This window comes from Podarcis pityusensis (assembly GCF_964106645.2).
Source record: "Podarcis pityusensis genome assembly, chromosome: 9".
Taxonomy (NCBI): domain Eukaryota; kingdom Metazoa; phylum Chordata; class Lepidosauria; order Squamata; family Lacertidae; genus Podarcis; species Podarcis pityusensis.
In genome coordinates, this window is record NC_138034.1 from 20,521,215 (window position 1) to 20,539,859 (window position 18,645).

General features: G+C 39.1%; 1 protein-coding gene across 2 annotated transcripts in view; it reads right to left on the reverse strand.

Moving 5' to 3' along the window:
* Nucleotides 1–18,645, reverse strand: part of ZDHHC2 (zDHHC palmitoyltransferase 2) — a 70,761-nt gene that overhangs the window by 1,700 nt on the left and 50,416 nt on the right. For both annotated transcript variants that reach the window (XM_081020128.1, XM_081020127.1), the window contains exons 2-12: nt 12,003–12,029; nt 9,021–9,115; nt 6,934–7,054; nt 5,890–5,959; nt 5,134–5,166; nt 3,911–4,031; nt 2,182–2,314; nt 1,959–2,085; nt 1,758–1,850; nt 924–1,036; nt 158–235 (exon numbers count right to left, since the gene is read on the reverse strand). In XM_081020128.1, coding sequence (XP_080876254.1) covers nt 195–235; nt 924–1,036; nt 1,758–1,850; nt 1,959–2,085; nt 2,182–2,314; nt 3,911–4,031; nt 5,134–5,166; nt 5,890–5,959; nt 6,934–7,054; nt 9,021–9,115; nt 12,003–12,024 — 969 coding nt within the window. In that variant the 5' untranslated portion in view covers nt 12,025–12,029 and the 3' untranslated portion in view covers nt 158–194. The remainder of the gene's footprint in view (nt 1–157; nt 236–923; nt 1,037–1,757; nt 1,851–1,958; nt 2,086–2,181; nt 2,315–3,910; nt 4,032–5,133; nt 5,167–5,889; nt 5,960–6,933; nt 7,055–9,020; nt 9,116–12,002; nt 12,030–18,645) is intronic.

Sequence of the window (18,645 nt, forward strand, 5' to 3'; positions counted from 1 at the left end):
AGTACACCAGTATGAAAAACAAAGGGTTCTGATGTAACGGCTATCGTGTCCACAATCTAAATCACATGCAGATCATGAACTACAGAAGATTATAAAAGAGAAATTTATTTAATTATAAAAGTGTCAAGAAAGTTTATTTTTAAAAAGAACAACTTACTTTAAAGATCCAGAATTTCTCTCTTGTACTTGCATGACTAGGTTTCATTTTCCATCGTTAGTGCAGGATTGGTCATACCTTTGAAAAATAAAATGATGTTTTGAAGCAGTGGTTCCTATTTTTTTTTACCAGAGAGCCTCAGCAGCAGAATTCTACATCCCTTCAACATACATCTGTTGCTGCTACCCTTAATTTCTCTAAAATATATGATACTATGGGCAATGGATATTGTCTGCAGTGGAACAGATCTTGGCAAGGCTTTGACAAATATGACAAATATGAGAATATTGTCCTTCAGATAGCCTACATGTTGCATGCATATCAGAAGTCAAAAATATTATAAATGCCTCTTGTGGAGTTTGGTCATCTGTATGAGGTCTCTATACTTAATGAACAGGTCTCAAAATCAGAAATCCAAAGACTCCTGTGGTCCATAGAGCAGGTATGTGTAATAAAGATACCAATGCCCAACTGATTCAGGGAACTTTTTTTTAAAGGACAAGCTGTGCTGCATTCTCATGCATGTTTATTTCAACAGAATATATTCCCCTTTTTGTTGCCAGACACCCCCTGCTTTTAATTCACTCACTGCCCAGAAAGTTGCAGGTTTCAAATTAGAGCTTAGGTATAAAGGAACTGCTTGGATAGTATCTGCTTTGATATGTACGTAAATTTTATTTTGTTTTCAAACCGGACTGAAAGCTAGGCCTGCAAGCAAGTCACCCTGAAAACATCACAGTATAAAAAACCCACAATAATCTCTTACCCGATTTGTTATTTTCAATACTTGCGCTGGTTTCTGTCCAAGACTGAGAGTCAGTAAGGAGATGACTTTGGGAGTCTCGTAATGGTTTAGCAGGAAAATGATGACTATTCTCACTATTCAATGACAAAAATGTTGAAGGAGGAGCAAAAATATAGTTAGAAGACCGCCAGGTTAGGGTGAGGAATCTCATTACCAATGTTTTTATTTTTCCTATAAATATTTCAACTTGGGTGCTCTGTGTTTCCTGGTGCATTTGATGAATTCCAGTGCCTAAACAGGTTAGTCTGAATTGTTGATGCATGTGTGCTAGAGGGAGCAGCAGGAGATGCAAGCTAGAGGTTTGCAACTCCTCATAGAGATAGGATAATAGCCAAGGTATTAAAGTGTTCATATGGTATGGTTGCCATGCTTTGTCACAATGCAGCATTCATGTGCTGCATGATGGGTACCATGTTTGTTTAAATGCAGTACTTATTTATTTTATACCCTGCCCTTTTGCTGAAAATGTTCTCAAGAGTGGCTTACAAAAACCAGCACAAAGATGGTCCCTGCCCTCAGGAACTGGAGAGAGTAACATTCTCCTCTCTGTAAAAATATGGAGCATGTATGTGTATAAAATGATCACATAGAAGAATGTACAGTCATTTCTGCATCTACAATCAAGAATTATGGATTGTACAAGGTCATTAATTATGTGTCTCAAATGCTACTTGTGAGAGTGCTTCTATGCCAATGTACACTTAAATGTTAATATGACTACTATCTAAGCAGCAGGCAAGAAACAAAAAACAACAAGGTAAGTGGAAACTTGACAAGGAATAAATATAGGCTTACTTTTTGTTTGAAGAAGTATGTCCAGAAGGAGTAGAAGCCTGCTCAGGATCTTGGTTAACAAGGCAGGTAGGAAAGGAGCATCCATCACCTAGGCTGAAAAGTAAAATGAAACAACATTGTAAGTAGGCGAGCAGCATTAAAAACTCAACTTTCATTGTTGGTTTCAAAACATAACTGGTTTTCTCTCAATACAACACCTACCTGGAAAACACTGGCAACAACCAATATTTTTTCTCATCCCCAAAGACTTGTCTTAGGTTTTTGTCAAATCCCAAGCTAAATCCATTCTTATCCGTTCCATGTCGAAAAACAGGTGCTCTGAATGCCTCTGGAAAGGGAAGAGATATGTTTACATTCCTCAGCCCATTCAAAGCAGTGCACACAGTTCACAGAATATGGACTGAATCAAATTATGAATCCTCACCTAATGTTGATTTATTTTTGGTCACTAACCAACAGTGATATCCAAAGAGAGATGATAAGCTGACAGAAAACATGGCTGCGGCAAAGAATAAAAACATAATATGGAACTTGGCTTGAGTATCAGGAAGACCATTCTATAAAGAGAGGAAGGGGGGGAAAATGTCAATGCTTTATAAGGGAAATAAAAGAAAGGATCTTTTATCACCTATGTTGAACTTCTCTAATTGCTAAGGAAATTTTATTCAAGAATTACTGGGACACACCCAAATACACCACCCGTAATACTTTGAGAGAATGGTGGAAGATACAGTTGCGTACCTCGGAATTCAAACGGAACCCGTTCCGGAAGTCCATTCGACTTCCAAAACGTGGCTTCTGATTGGCTGCAGGAAGCTCCATTCGACTTCTAAAGCATTCAACTTCCAAAGCGTGGTTTCTGATTGGCTGCAGGAGAGAATCTCCTGCAGCCAATTGAAAGCCATGGAAGCCCTGTCAGGCATTTGGCTTCCAAAAGAACATTCAAAAACCGGAACACTCACTTCCGGGTTTGCAATGTTCGGGAGCCAAAACGTTCGATAACTAGGCTGTTCGAAAACCAAGGTATGACTGTATATGGTAAATATTCTATGGGTACTAATGGATCACAGCCTCAGGAAGTAAGGCTAATTTTGTTAATAAGCACTGTTTCGTTTTCGTATTGTATCACAGTACTCATAATTACTATGCCTCAGTAATTATGCATTCTTTCCCTGTGTAACTTCTCGTTTTCAGACAGGATTCCTGATATGCGACAACCACCTTAAATGGTAGTTCAGCAGTGGCCTGAATATGAATCCAGAGTAAATCAGTTTTAGTTAAATTCCTTTGCTAAATTAATTTGGACTAAAATAACAGTTAACATAGATTTCAGTGCAACCCAAGCGCAACTAAACAAAGTTTACAATGCTTGCTTCTCTCAGCGCTGAACCTGGCTGTGGCCCACCATTTTAACTCCCGCACAATGCCACTGAGGCCCCAACATAGCATTGATCCAGAGTGATGCTACATTGGGGCAACAGAGGCATTATCAATGAATTAAAAAGGCAGGTGTCCGAAGTTACACTTGCTACTAGATAGGCTTTTTTCTTTTTGCTGCTGAGCCTGCCTGTCAGGTAAGTTAAAGGAAAGGGGCGGACAGAGAGTCACTGCCACCAAAGGCCCTATCAAACCTAGCATCAACCCTGAGTGGCTTTTAACAGTGAATGTAGGCCATATGCCATTTTTAAAAATGCTTTTGATCTTTGTCAGCTAGCATAAAAACGACAGGTTTTTCCTCCCCAAAGCATTAACAAGCTTATTACTCTTACATGGCTACCTACCTGTAACTAAGCTTATTACTCTTCTTCTCCCTTACCAAATCATAACCACTAACCGTGACTACAAAAACTGAGGTAGAACTCTGCTAAATTATTATTATTTTTTTATGATTATTTATTAAACTTGTATACTGCCCTATACCCGTAGATCTCAGGGTGGTTCACCACAGTCTAAAAATAGATAATATATGAACATTAGTTAGCAGAACAATCCTATGCGTTTTCACTTGAAAATAATTCCCACTGTATCCAACAGGGTTTACTTTCCTTACTGCCTAGTAATTGTGTTTAGGATTGTACCCTATATATAAGCAGTCAACATGTTTATGTTTACAGAGCTAAATATTTGAAACATGAAATACTTTTAAAACTTACTGTCCAGAATTTAATAAAATACTGTAAATCGGTTGCAACAATGAAAAGGCAGTATAACAGAGAATATGCCAAGAAAAGAAGGAAAAATTTGTAATTGGAAAATCCAACACAGTTGTTCACCCTAGGGAAAAAGAAGCTTGCATCACTGAAAATACACACATATAATTAATTAATTTTCATTTATATTTCTTCATAGGCCTCAAACTATGTATTTACCCCCCACCTTTCTAATCCATTATAATCAATGAAATTCCTCTATCTAAAGCAGTAATGACTGGGTGCTGAGGAATATTGCAAACATAAAAATGCCTGTCCTCAAAGTGAACCACTTGCATACCAATGGCATCTGGGCTTTTCCAGATGTTCTCCCTGGGCTTTGCACAAGGAGCACATCATAGCTTCAGTAGACTCAGGCACTAAAATAAATCCATATTTCCCATGCATGAACTTCAAAAAATTATTGTTGAAAAGATTTACTTTTCTCTCGGCTTCCTTGGTTGTTCTAGATGGAATTCCAATGCCAAAAATATCTGTGCACAATAGCCATTGTGGTGTCTTCTAGATACTGTTGGACTACATATTCTGAGTTTTGCTGGCTAGGTTGATGGCAATTAAAATGCAACACCATCAGGAGACCACCCTGACCAGTTCTGGATTACTGTATGCTGCTATTTTACTGGAGATTAATGACACTCCTTTTCCCTGGCATAAATTGCTATTTTGACAATTTCTTTTTTTTATTCCTGTTTTTTAAAAATTAAAATTAAAATGACGATTAAAAATCTATATCTAGATTTCTTTTGAAGAATGTGGTCCCAATCTAGCAGGAGTTCTCACATAACCTTTTAATACTTGAAAAACTAACCATGTAAACCACAGGTGTCACTTTTCTCCTTCATAACAATTCCCTGCCATTTTATGAAATGTTTCTATTTTCCTTAGCTGTAGACTATGTGGTACTCCTCTCCAAGATAGCACACACAAATACCTTGTTTAACAAAAATAAAAGCAAAAGCAAAAGCAAAAAACAGGTGATTCCATTCCAATAGTTATCACCATTGCTGCAAGGCTACTACCCCAAAAATGCTGTGCTATTGCCACAAGATCTTGTCATGCCATTTCCTCAGATCTTATGAGTGAAACTTTTCACCCCTCATCATCAGGAAACAGCGTTTGTTTCCCATATTATCTATCCAAAGTGATGAAGTAACATGGTTACTTACCAAGGGCAATGATGATCCATTTTCAAAATACATCTTTAAAAAGACAAACAACAATAATAGAATATAATCGGCAGTTTCAAGCTTGCAGTGACAGCTAATAGTCTATGCCAAACGAAATGCCTCAAATATTAAGCATACAATTTTTTCAATAAGTTACTCAGGTGTTATGTCCCAGTGAGATCACCAGGCTATCCACACATGTAAATAATAGCAGAATTCCACACTGAGAGAATAAATAATCAAGTACAGTGGTGCCCCGCAAGACGAATGCCTCGCAAGACGGAAAAACCGCTAGACGAAAGGGTTTTCCGTTTTGGAGTTGCTTCGCAGGACGAATTCCCCTATGGGCTTGCTTCGCAAGACGAAAATGTCTTGCAAGTCTTGGGATTTTTTTTTCACTCCCCCCCCCTTTATCTAAGCTGCTAAGCCTTTAATAGCCTTTTAGCAGCTAATCCGCTAAGCCTTTAAGCCTTTAATAGCCGCTAAACCGCTAATAGCGCTAATCCGTTAAGCCACTAATAGGGTTGCTTCGCAAGACGAAAAAACCGCTAGACGAAGACACTCGCGGAACGGATTAATTTCGTCTTGCGAGGCACCACTGTACTGCTTTATAAAGAAATAATAACCATTAATAAAAGAAAAAACCTGTATTTAAGTATATATAATTTCTTCAGTAATCCATGCAGGTAATTTTAATTTCTCAACTCCTTCAGCAGTAACAGAAATGCTACATAGCCTTGCAATATTTGTTCTTACTTATCACAAACAGAGCAGTGATGACAACGGTCTGGTTTTACAAGTTGGCATCTGTCACAGTATCTGATTGCTGCAAAGACAGAAAAAGACTTCTGTTTAACATAAACGTTACTGTTCTGCTGGTCCCAGAAACTGATGCAGTAAGGGGGGGGGGATTTATGTTTCTTTTTCATGTCTTAACTTGCTAACAATGTCATATTTCTAACCATAACAGGTGAAAAATATGAGCTGATTTAAGCCTGCAGTCCTAACCACCCTTAAAAAGTTCCACTGAATTAAATAGGACTTACTTCTAAGTAAACATGGTTAGGATTGCACTGCTAGTCACTGTCCCAAAACTAACTTTGCACTCATGTAGCTTGAAAGATTACTGGCAATCATATCAACTGGCTGCTTGAAGGGGAACAGGACTAAATCCACACACACTCCATGGCTCAGGCTTCCTCAAACTCGGCCCTCCAGATGTTTTGAGACTACAGTTCCCATCATCCCTGACCACTGGTCCTGCTAGCTAGGGATCATGGGAGTTGTAGGCCAAAAACATCTGGAGGGCTGAGACTGAGGAAGCCTGCCATGGGCTGGTCAGTGTTACCACCAATTCTCAGGCTAGTTGCTACATCAGGCTGATGAGTGACACATACAATTCTCCAACTAGCTAGGGGCATGCATACAAAGACAGCTTCTGTGCTTGTAAAGCCCCTAACTGGATTGAGGTTATCATGATTTACCCAGATGGTGCTCAAATGTATCTAGGCCCAGGAATGGGGAGCCTCTGGCCTGTGGGCCAAATCCAGCCTTTCAGGCCTCCACCATTTGGCCTGTGAGCATGTTTTGGGCAAGCCACTCCCATCTGCCCCCAGGTAAAGGCGGGACATGGTTGAAAGGGGCTTTGCAGGCACTCCCAATCTGTTTTAAGTTGATCATACAAAGCACAAGAGAAAGGGAGTTTTACAGGCATCTCTTCTAAGAGAATTCCCTCAGGAAGAACAATAATTTCCCAGTGAGTTTAGGAGTGGAAACGCTTCAATCTTTACAACTGTTTACCTCCAGACATTGTTCTTGTGTAGACGGGGAGGTCCTTGGCTGCTCTCCTCAGCACTTCCTGATGGATTTCACTTCTAGTTTCTCTGTCTAACAGTTCCTTATCTGCATAGGTCAGGTGGTACTAGAAAAAAAGGAAACTGAATTAGTAGCACAATAATAGGTAAATGCTCATACACATCTTGAATATATGGTTATGATGTGCCAGGTGATTTGCATGATGGCTCAGTTGGTTACACCATGGTGCTGATAAAGCCAAGGTTGCAGGTTCAATCCCCGTACAGGACAGCTGCATTTTCCTGCATTGCAGGGGGTTGGACTAGATGATCCTCAGGGTCCCTACTAACTCTACAATTCTATGCTTTATGTGTGCGCCTCCCAAAAACCAGGTGTAATCTGGAAACTATCATAAATTACTTCATGCTATTCATTTTGTTAATTTATTTGTGGGAAAAGGATGAGTGAAAAGACTGTTCTAAGGTAAATGGGGTTAGGATTGCAGCCTAACTCTCTTTTTCTTAAAAAAAAATATTTTTATTGATTTTCCAGTATCGTTCCAATAGCAGCCTCATTTTAACAATACCAATTTTATCCAATTAATACAATTATTAATGCCAATTCTTCAAATGTCGAATTTTACAATTTAAACTCTGCCCCTTGCAAGCTACAGTTGATGAGTTCATTCTTCTACATCTTTTCTGCATTGCAAAATTTTAATAATTTCCATTACTTTACATTCAAATATAATAATCCCTTATATAACAGCTACAATCTTGTGATTTCTATTTGTGTTGATAAAATAGATAATTTATAAAGTTTCAGGTGAGGAACTTTAGCTGTAATCCTTATTCTTTATTGCATATGACAGTTTTTTCCATGATGTTTCCCCATCCATATATGGTGTTGTATCCTTCATTCCTGCAACTGTTGATGGTTCCCATCATGCTGTTATCTCACAGTTTTCAAAAGTCACTGCATTGTTTCGTCCCGTGATTCGGATTCCAGTAAACAAGTCGTCTTTGCCATTTTTCCAGCCTCGAAAGAATGGTCTGAATCCAGACTGCAGATAGTAATCCAAAAACTTTTATTCCCGCTGCTGATAGACTCCTTTCCTCCCTGGCACTGATTTATGGCCAATTATCCTTATCTTGAACACATTCATTTGTGGTACTGGAGGTTAGGAAGGGTTTTGCTCTATAATTTCAAAGCATAGCGTTTCTCTCCCCCCTTCCCTCTCAGTTTCTTTCTCTCACTCACACAGTTCCAATTTTGTTAAATTCCATATTATATTCCAATTTCTTCCAACCTCAGTGTGCAGATATTTTTAATAAAACTTGCAAAACTTTAATAAAACCCAGCTCCTTTGCCTGCCTTCACATTCCATGGGGAAGCGAGTGCCAGACCGCCAGGCAAACTGTGGGTGAGACCCTGGTTCCTCTTCCAACCAAAGAGGAATGCAGATAATGAAATTCCCTCATCATTATCTGATTATCTCAGTCTCTCTCTCTCTCGGTGTTGGGAGAGACTGCATTCCTGGCGCACTGGAAACAGGAAGCCTGCAGCCTAACTTTCTCAGTGCTCCATATTATTCACATCTCAACCCCAGGTGAGACAGTTTGAAAAGTCAACCTTTTCAACCCTCAAATAGTCTCAATAGGAGACATAATTAAGTTATCATGTCCTATTGCTAAGCTTGAAAAAAATTAAGACCAAGTGCTTCGGTTTTCTTTCCTCTTTCATTCGCAGTCCTTTTCTTTATGTGTCTTGCCTTTTGGATTGTAAGCTTGAAGGCAAGGACTGCCTTTTTCTTTTCTTTTTTCTTTTTGCTGAAGAGCTGGGTAAAAATATTTCAAACAACAGACAGACAAACCGAAGTGCACGAAAGAACACTGTGATTTTATTCACCCAGATGTAAAATGCTTGCAACTATCAATAATGACCATGTTTTGCTAACTGTTGGCCTTCAGGTGAATGGAATCTAGAGATAATGAATTCATACAAGGTGTTATTTACACCTAAAAAAATGGGGATATTATGCAACAGAAACAAAATTAACAAAGGCGTTTTTCTTACACCACACCATAACTTACTTCTTTGGAAGGATTCATTGGTGATGTAAAGATTGTTTTCCAGTAAGACCACACAAACATCGTGAAAAATAGATGGTAGGCAAGCAGGCACACCACTAAAACAAAGACATAAAATTAAGGCATTAAACAAATTACAGAAACTGCATAATAGTGTGAGAAATATACAGACAACCAAGATGAAGCTAAACATTTCCAAGGGTCCATAGTAGGTAACAGTGCTATCAAGACCTCAGCACAACTATAAAATAAAGCAAGGGTAATTAAAGAAGTTATGTAGCACTACCAGAAAATGTGCAGCTTGACTTGTAAGGTTTTCTAGGAAGAATTCTATGGGTGCAATTTAGCACTATACTAATTTGATTATTCTTCCAGTGCAAGCATTTCTGCTCACTTGATGAAACTATCTCCCATTCTCGCTTCCCAAGCCCACGAAGAAGATTTGGGGAAGTTGTGGAGGACACACAGGAGACAGCAACTATAATATGAGTACAGTCATGCAGGGTTGGAAGCTACAGGAGCAGACCAAGGTACGAGAGGGAGGAAAGATGTACTAGCAAGCAATTTAAGGTCCTCCGGTATCCTCCCTTAACCCATGGGAAATTCATCTGGCTGTTCTTGAAGAACGCAGAGTTAAGAGATGAGCTTGTCTGTTGGTTATTTCTATTTATTTAATTAACTCACTGATTCATCTGATAAGTTCCCATCACCATAGAGGGCTCCCACTGCTGTGGACACTTAAAATAATTAAAACGAACACAGTGATATTACAGTCATTACTAATCAATAAAATCTAATAGAAGTCATAAAAACATAACTTAAAACCAGTTACAGTTTAAATCAGGCTGACTATAAAGCCATGAACAAGTCTCATTAGTTCTGCATCTGAAGCCTGATGGTATCAGTTAAAATAATTACTTCCCAATGACTGACATTACTGGCTCAGTGAAGGGTCCAGTTAAGGATTCCAAGATTAAGGTTCTGAGCTGCTGATTTTCAGCAATGGTTGAGTGAATATCACTTTGCAATGAGGACAGATATAATATATGGAACTAGACCTCATAGCAGATTCTCCAGCAGTAGTGTGAGCTTGGATTCCACCCAGGTTTGCAACTGAAATGATGTGCACACCAGCAAAATGAACTCTGGTATTGCCCCTTCCGCATGCTTCAGATTGGTTCTCCACATTTTATTTTGTTTTTATAAGTGCCTCATGATCATTCACACAGTGATGCATTCATTCATCATTAGTTTCCTTTCTGAAAAGGAAACTTCTTTAAACTGCCAAACTGCTCCAGGGATAGGAGGGGGGAGATTTTTTTGGCAGTGAGGACATATCCAGATTGGCAACGCTGATCTAAGAATATGATGAACCTCTTCACTCTAATAACTATTTACAGTGGTACCTCGATTTTCAAATGTCTCGGAAGTTGAACCTTTCGGTTTTCGAATGCCAAAAACCGGGAAGTAACTGCTTCAGTTTTCAAATACTTTTTGGAAGTCGAACATGCCACGTGGCTTCCGTATTGAGTTTTCCGTAAGTAAATGCTTCAGTTTTCGAATGTTTCGGAAGTCGAACAGTCTTCTGGAGCAGATTATGTTCGAAAACTGAGGTACCACTGTATTTATTTAAATAAGAATATTTATTTATTTACTAAGAATATCCAGCCTTTCCAAAGCTTACACCTCACTCAAGGCAGCTTACATATATACACAATAAAACATTAATAAAATACAGATATAACAGGCACGACAAATAACTGATAGTCTCTTATCCAACACAGACTCTTATCCTGCAGTGAAAGCTTGCTGGAATGGAAAGGTCTTCAACAACTGATGAAATTGTCCAGGGAGTGAGGCATTCAAACCTAAAAGGACAAGGTGTTTCAAGATCTAGATGTGGCCACATCAAAGGCCCTCTCTTGGGTGCCTACCATCCATGTTTCTTCTATAAGTAGGATAGAGAGAGGGTTCTCCCCACTAGATCTTAGGCAAGAGGCAAGCTCGTCTGGAAGGAGGCAGTCCTTTAGTCAACCTGCACCTAAACCATTTAGGACTTTATAGGTGAATGCCAAAGCTTTCTTCCCCATCCAAAACAGGCTGAATCCCTATTCCAGAATCGGTCTATCTTCTGACCAGGAGCACTTGTGTCTTGTTTGGATTAAATATCAATTTTTTAATTCTCATCTTGTGCATTGCTGCCTCAAATCACCAGTTTGGGACATAAACAACTTCCTTAGTGTTGAACAGTAGAAACAGAGCTGTGTGTCATCTGCAGTGGCCAACCAACCATAATTGCTTCACACCATAGTTTGCTTTTTCCCCAAATGGGGAAATTTTTTATTCCTTTATCTCCAAATTGCGGGGGGGGGGGGGGGATAAAGAAGCCGCCCACATTTCCCACATTTACTATAAAGCAGCAGTTTCTGCCACTTCAGACTTTGCGGAAGGGGAGGCACACTCTTAAATATGCCCCCATGCAAACAGTAATCAGGATATCAAGAAAAGGAGTAATAAAATGCAGACTAGGAATCTAACAAAACTCTATTTTATCCTTCTTTACTTGCATTGATGTTGAACTTGATTATTGAGTAACTTACACAAGCTGATTCAAAATCATATCTCCATAAGCATTCCTTCTCTCCCTCTCCCTCTCTCCTTGCCTTATATTCTATATCCGTTTTAGATGACTACCAGATACTGCTTTTTCCTTTTTTAAAACTACTACTACTGCACAGAAAAATATTTTTTCCAGGCCTGTCAGTAATTCTTCTATTGGCAGGCCCTGAATTCAAAACTGCTCATCCTGGTATAAGTTAAATAAAAATAATTACATGCGTAGATATAGGAATTAAAATGCAGAGTGTAAACCACAAAATGTGTAGTAAAACCTTGCTAAAACTAAGTGAACTCTATATAAACTGTTTTTTTTTGAGATACTGTAAGAAAAGCAAAACATAAATGTAATAATAAATAAACAGTTACCTTTTTCTCCAATATTTGTCATGGTTACTGCAAGAGAGACAGAAAGAAAGAAACAAAGTGAAAAAATATTAGTTGCCATTATTTGAGCACAAACAAGACATTCCCATCTTCTTGAGACATTGTGTACATTTGTTAGTTAATATAAATATTTTACTTTGTAAATTGCTGTGATCAATTAAACATCCATTCCAAAACAAACCAACCAAACCACCCTAGGATAATATCCTAGCAGTTACAATATTTATAAGTAAATAAAGGGGGAACATTCAGGGGCCGGTATTCTCTCTTGAAAAGATCATTAGATCCTTGAGTGGGTGAACAGCCACAACTGCATTAAAAGAAGTACTCTTCTCAATGAAGACAAGGAGTGCCTGGTGTGCTCTGGTCCATGGGGTCACGAAGAGTCGGACACGACTAGACGACTAAACAACAACAACTCTTCTCAATAAGTTCTAGTGTAGAAGAGGATACAGGAGTTTCAACTTGAGATAGGAAAGACTTCTTAAGCCAGTGGAAAGTATTAAGATAGACAACACTCTTAAAGTGCTAGTCTGCAGAGATATGCCCCCCAAAGGGGTTGAGAGTGGTGGTGGAGGGAAAGGGGCTCCTGGCTCCCAGGGTCTTGATGCCCTTTTCTCACAGCTAGGGGGTTGAAACAGAAATTTCCCATTATTGTTAGCTATAAGGTTAAAATGGGATCACCAATTGGATGATCACTAACAATTTATCTACAAGCGGAATTATTATATATTGAAATAGAGTGATACACCCATGACTTATTGGTAGTTTTCTCCCCCATGCATCAATTTTATTTCATTTATTTCTAAAGGTATACAGCCTTAACACTTCATGATCAAAATTGCATTGGTGGTAAAAGAATTAAATTTGGTTTATGTAATTCAATTTTAGGTTTTACTAATTATAGCATTTTGAGATACAAACACTGCATTGGGCAGCAGCAGAGGGAAAGATGGAAAGCAGGTCTCACCCCACCCAATTCTGAGACCAGATCTGTTTGGCTCCTGCTCTTCTTCAACTACTTCCATTCAAGTTTGTTAGGATCCAAACTCAGTAACTTCAAAACTGGTACCTGAATTTACCTGTTCTTCTTCTCTCCCCATCCCTTTTGATAGAAAACATTATGTTTTATAAAGTTTTACAATGTAAACCTGTGGGCAGGGACTGTCATTTGTTTTTGATATTATGTGAGTTGCTTTGGGGCCTAAGAGTGGGAGAAAAATGCTTCTGAATAAAGAAACAAACAAGTCAAATAGGACTGAGTGGCACCTTGAGGTCCTTTGTTCAACATCTTCTACTGAGTAAATTGAGTATGCTTACAGTGTATGTGGATGCACATGCATTTGAGGTTCAACTGATTTCAGCTGGAAATATTTAAACATGTGCTTAACTTTTTCATTCAACTCAATGATGCTTCTAAGTGCTTATGCTTCATGTCTATATATAGCTAAGTACCAGATGTTGCTGAATATTAATTATACTTGTCACAGTAAAATTATGTGACAAATATTTCAATTAAAATACTTTCAGTGTATTGCCTAACTGTCACATCATCTTTTTTCAAGAACTTTTCCTTTAAGCAAAGCTATCTAGTGAGCTGGTCTGCCTAATGGATAAAGAAAGACCCACACTGAGGATATTTGGTTCAAATATCATCAATGTCATGGGTTTGAGTGTGGTCTTGGGCAAGTCACTTTCTCTTAACCTATATTCCTTTTGGGCATATGGAAATAAGTGGCCTATTTTACATGCTTGTTAAAAGAGAAAATGTAATAGATTAAAACCACTTGGAAAAAAATTAAGAAGTGCTATAGGAATTACCATTACAATTTTAAGCTCCAGGTCCTTGTCATTTGTGGGTTGTTGTTTTTTGTAATCACATTACTTTCTGCATAAAGTACATCTAAAATGTTTTCCTTGTTTTGTGTTATGTCTAATACACCATACTTTTTCACTGTTCTGTTTGAGACATACTGGTTTGTTTCTGTTTAATCTCTAATACACTGCCCAGAGAGGAAGGCAGGATATAGCCCATATACTACATAGTTATGATTAAGTTCTATTGAAACCAATGAAACAAGTTAGTCAAGCCACAACTAACTTCACTTATGGAATTCAAACAGGGCTGACTGCTCCCAGCCACCATGGCCATATATAACACCAGTTTCCTTGAGCAAAAGAAGTAGACAAATGGCTGTATATGCATTTGGCATTTTGTTGGGGCTGTGGTATTGCTAACATGGTGCCCATGAATACAGCTGAGCCCCATGCTGACCTCCCAGGGTGCCCATAAGGCCTCTGAGCTCTCCACCTTTTTCTTCTCCCTTCATAAGAGGGAAGGAAGCAATCACCACCTTAAAAAGAACACCGAGATGACCAAGGGATCATCACTTTTTACCATATCCTGCCTCTATGAATTTTTCTGGATAAGGACCAAAAACAGGCAAGTAAGAAGGTAAAGTATGAAGACATAGTTTTTTGTTTGTTACAGCAGTGACCAACACAATGCATCTGGACGGAGTGCAAGTAAAATGATCCAAACAAGAAGGGAAGTAGTAGAGTGTGTTTCTATGTGATTTCTCCTTGAGGCATGTGTATGTGTTTGTTTGTGTGATTCTCTTTATCCTATGTGGAGGGAGAAGAGAGTTTACCTTCTGTGAAATGGGTGTTTTTGCAATTGGTCGTCATTGACAGTCATTTTGTGAATGGGTATTCCTATGGTTCTCATTTTGTGACAGCACTCATGACACTTTCTCAAGATTTTAGATGTACTCATGGACACACACACAAAAAAGATTGACATTTTTATGTGAGGGATAAAAGCTGCTAGGAGTAAAGTGAAAGGTAAAGGACCCCTGGATGATTAAGCCCAGTCAAACGAGACTATGGAGTGTGGCACTTATCTCGCTTTTCAGGCCAAGAGAGCTGGAGTTTGTCCACAGACAGATTTCTGGGTCATGTGGTCAGCATGACTAAACCGCTTCTGGCGCACGGAAGACTGTGAAGAATGCCAGAGCACACAAACACCATTTACCTTCCTGTCGCAGCGGTATCTATTTATCTACTTGCGCTGGTATGCTTTCAAACTGCTAGGCTGGCAGAAGTTGCTGGGAGTAGGGTGTAATGTGGAGTGGGAAGGAGTAGAGGAGAAGAGTCAACAAATCTCCCATTTAGTTGTTTCTCCAAACTTAATTGTGGGTAAACATGGGAGAGTCATACACAGTTGCATACAAATTCCAGTTTGGCTCGAAGATACTATCTATACGCCTGCTTCTGGATTAACACGAAAAGTCCTCTGCTGTTCCCAGTGGTCATAATTATTCTTCATTCATGTGTCTTTTTGCTGAACACCAGTTTTAAAACTGAATACCATAGTTTTAAAAAATTATGTTATTTAAAATTATTTCAACATTCCTGGCCAGAAGCCTACAGTCTTCCCCCTTGAAGTAAGGTTATAGAATCAGTGGCTGCATTGCAGGTACATGCAATGCAAGTACAAATTATGTGTCAGAGGCAGTTCCTCACAAGCAGTTCCAGTGCAGCTCCTTACGAGTATGGTTTGCAAAAATATTAAGATAGAGTGATAAAAATTCAGAGGGGGTGGTTTGGCTGTGCTAATCCATTACAGCAAATACAACAGCAGCATTTTGTAACACCTTAAATGCTAACAGATTCATTATAGCATATGTTTCTCGTTGAATGCTTCTACTACAATAAATCTGTTAGCATTTGAGGTACTACATGGCTCTTTTTCAGTATTGGAATATGAAAAGGTGAAGAAGAAGAGAGGGTGAAAAAAACAGTTTCTTTAACCTTATAGCTACAGCAAATACAGCTGATGACCATTTCACATGGAGATTCTGTTCCCAGCCCCCACATGCATCAGCAGAGTGCATAAAAGCACACCCCACCTGTTATGCCCCTGTTCCACCCATTTTTTGATGTTTTTTGTGACATTTTCGGTCACTTCCTGGTGTGCACTGTGTGTGCATAAGCAATTCTGAGATACACATTAACTAGTCATTGTCTGTACTGGCAAGTCTCCAGTAGCAATTACAGAGATCTAATACATAGAGTGGAACCTTGGTTCTTGAATCTAATCCATTCCAAAAGTCCAATCGACTCCCGAAACCGTTTGAAAACCAAGGCGTGGCTTCCAACTGGCTATAAGAGCTTCCTGCACTCAAGCGGAAGCCGCATCAGACGTTTGGCTTCAGAAGAATGTTCAAAAACTGGAACACTTTACTTCCGGGTTTTCGGTGTTCGGGAGCTGATTTGTTTGTCAACCAGGCCGTTCGAGAACCAAGGTATGGTTTTTGACTGCTTTGGATGAAGGCAACTTGAGCATTAATGGCATTTCTAATACACAACTTGCAAAATCCCAGTCGATTTGTCTTTCAGCATGTGCTAAATGTGGTGCTGATAGTTAAGAACACATTGAACTCACATATAGTGTTAATTATATATCTATGAGGCAGTAGAGACTATTTTGGTAACAGCTGAATAGAATGCAATAACAATCCTGCTGGATCAGACCAAATATCCATCTACTCCATTATTTTGTTTCCATCAGACAAACCAAATGCTTATTGGAAGCTATTGGAAGCCCCCACACAGAGTATAACAGCAATAGCCCTGTCCCACTGTCTCCCAGGTTTTCAGATGCTGCCTCTGAATATGGAGGTTCCATTTAGCCTTCACAGCTAATAACTACAGACAAATCTATCCTCCATAAATGTCTGATTTTTTAAAAAGACCTTCTAAGCCAGTGGCCAGCACTACATCTTGTAGTCTAAACCATTGAGCCTCTTGACTTGCTGATCGTAAGGTCGGAGGTTCAAATCCGCACAATGGGGTAAGCTCCCATTGCTTTGTCCCAGCTCCTGCCAGCCTAGCAGTTCGAAGGCATACCAGCACGAGTAGATAAATAGGTACTGCTGTGGTGGGAAGGTAAACGACATTTCTGTGCGCTGTGGCACTCGGCACAGTGTTCCGTGCACTACTGCTTAGACTTCTATGTTGTTCATATTAACTCACAGTACAATCCTATGAATCCTTACTCAGAATTAGGTCCTACTGAATACAAGATGGCTCTCTCTCAGGTATGTATTTACAGGATTGCAGCACCAGAAGAATAGCAGGTTGAATGGTAATTGCCACCTTCAGAAAACCATCAAGGGCAGGGGAGGGGGAGAACAAGGTTCCATAACAATGACACCATAACTTCTAAAGCAGTTACAAAACAAAGTGATGCACAATAAAAATGAAGCACAGTACTGTCTGCAGGCTTATCTAATCGACAAAAATATATGAGATATGAGAATGACACAACAGGAAATGAAATGAAGGAAAATTAACAAGTAGAAACTGGGAGAACAAGCATGTATTTAAACATTGTTTCAAAACCAAAACTGATGGAAATGTTCTAGTATCAGGAGGCAGGGCATTTCAGAGACAGGGAACAAGAGAATAAGGACACAAACAACACAGCACACTAGTTTTGTGGCTTGAATATCTGTCAAGAAAATTAAAGATAACAACAAAAAACCCACCCCAGGAATCAACTTGAGAATGGCAGCACAAATCCCATGTACTCTGATGATACTGTAATGTGATTAACTGATCAAGGTAGATAATGTTAAATTAGAAACATTAAACAATACAATGAAATATTATGGTATAAATCAAATCAAATAAAAATGTGTTAATATAGGGCAGGGGTCACCAACTATTTTGGTCCAGTGGTCACAATTATAATGTTGAGAGTGTACTGTGGGTGCTAGTCATAAAATAGCTGCAAAGGGGGCATGGTATGACAAAACATGGGGGGCAAACCATAAATCGTAGGCAAAACTTTCTCTACAATTGAATTTCCATACTATAAAAGGATTAATCTGTTGAATTTCTGCCTATCATACAGCTGTTAAAGGCACAATAAGCCTGTCCTTCCCTATGCCAACCAAAGCCTAGGCTGTCACATTAAACACAAAGACATTTACCTCTGAATAAACATATGCACCACCGTACTGTAAGTAAACTATACAGTGAATTCTTAATGAGTGCTTGATCTTTAGCTCCTGCTCAGGAGACAATCCTAGGCCTATCTGCAAAGTTTTCACATTTGCCTTTTGTGGGAAGGGGAATTATTTAATATCCACCCACATGTATTGTGCTGTAGCATTTGCAAAAAATAATTTCTGGGAGTTATCTGATCTCAGACAAACCCACCACAAGAAATATGCATCTTAGTTGCTAAGGAAAAAGGAAGGGCAAGCTACAGAGATTCCAAGGACCAAGGGGAGGGAAAAACAACAGCTCTTTGGGACCTCATGGATTCCTACTGCCTGGTATCTGTCACAGCTCTGAATTCACCTATTGGATAAAATCACTGACAGGTGCGATCAGTCAGTCTGGCTCACTTCACAGAGATCACTTAAAAGGGTACCTGTGCATTTTGCTTCACAACTTTCTTACTATAGGGGCTTTTTAAAAAAAATGAAAGCAGAGTCTGCAGCCCCTGCCCAGGGACGCCGCTGAAGGCGATCATGGGTGCCATGGCACCAGCGGGTGCCAGTTTGCTGGCTCCGTTTAGAAGGTTGGACTAGGGAAATTCAAATACCCAATC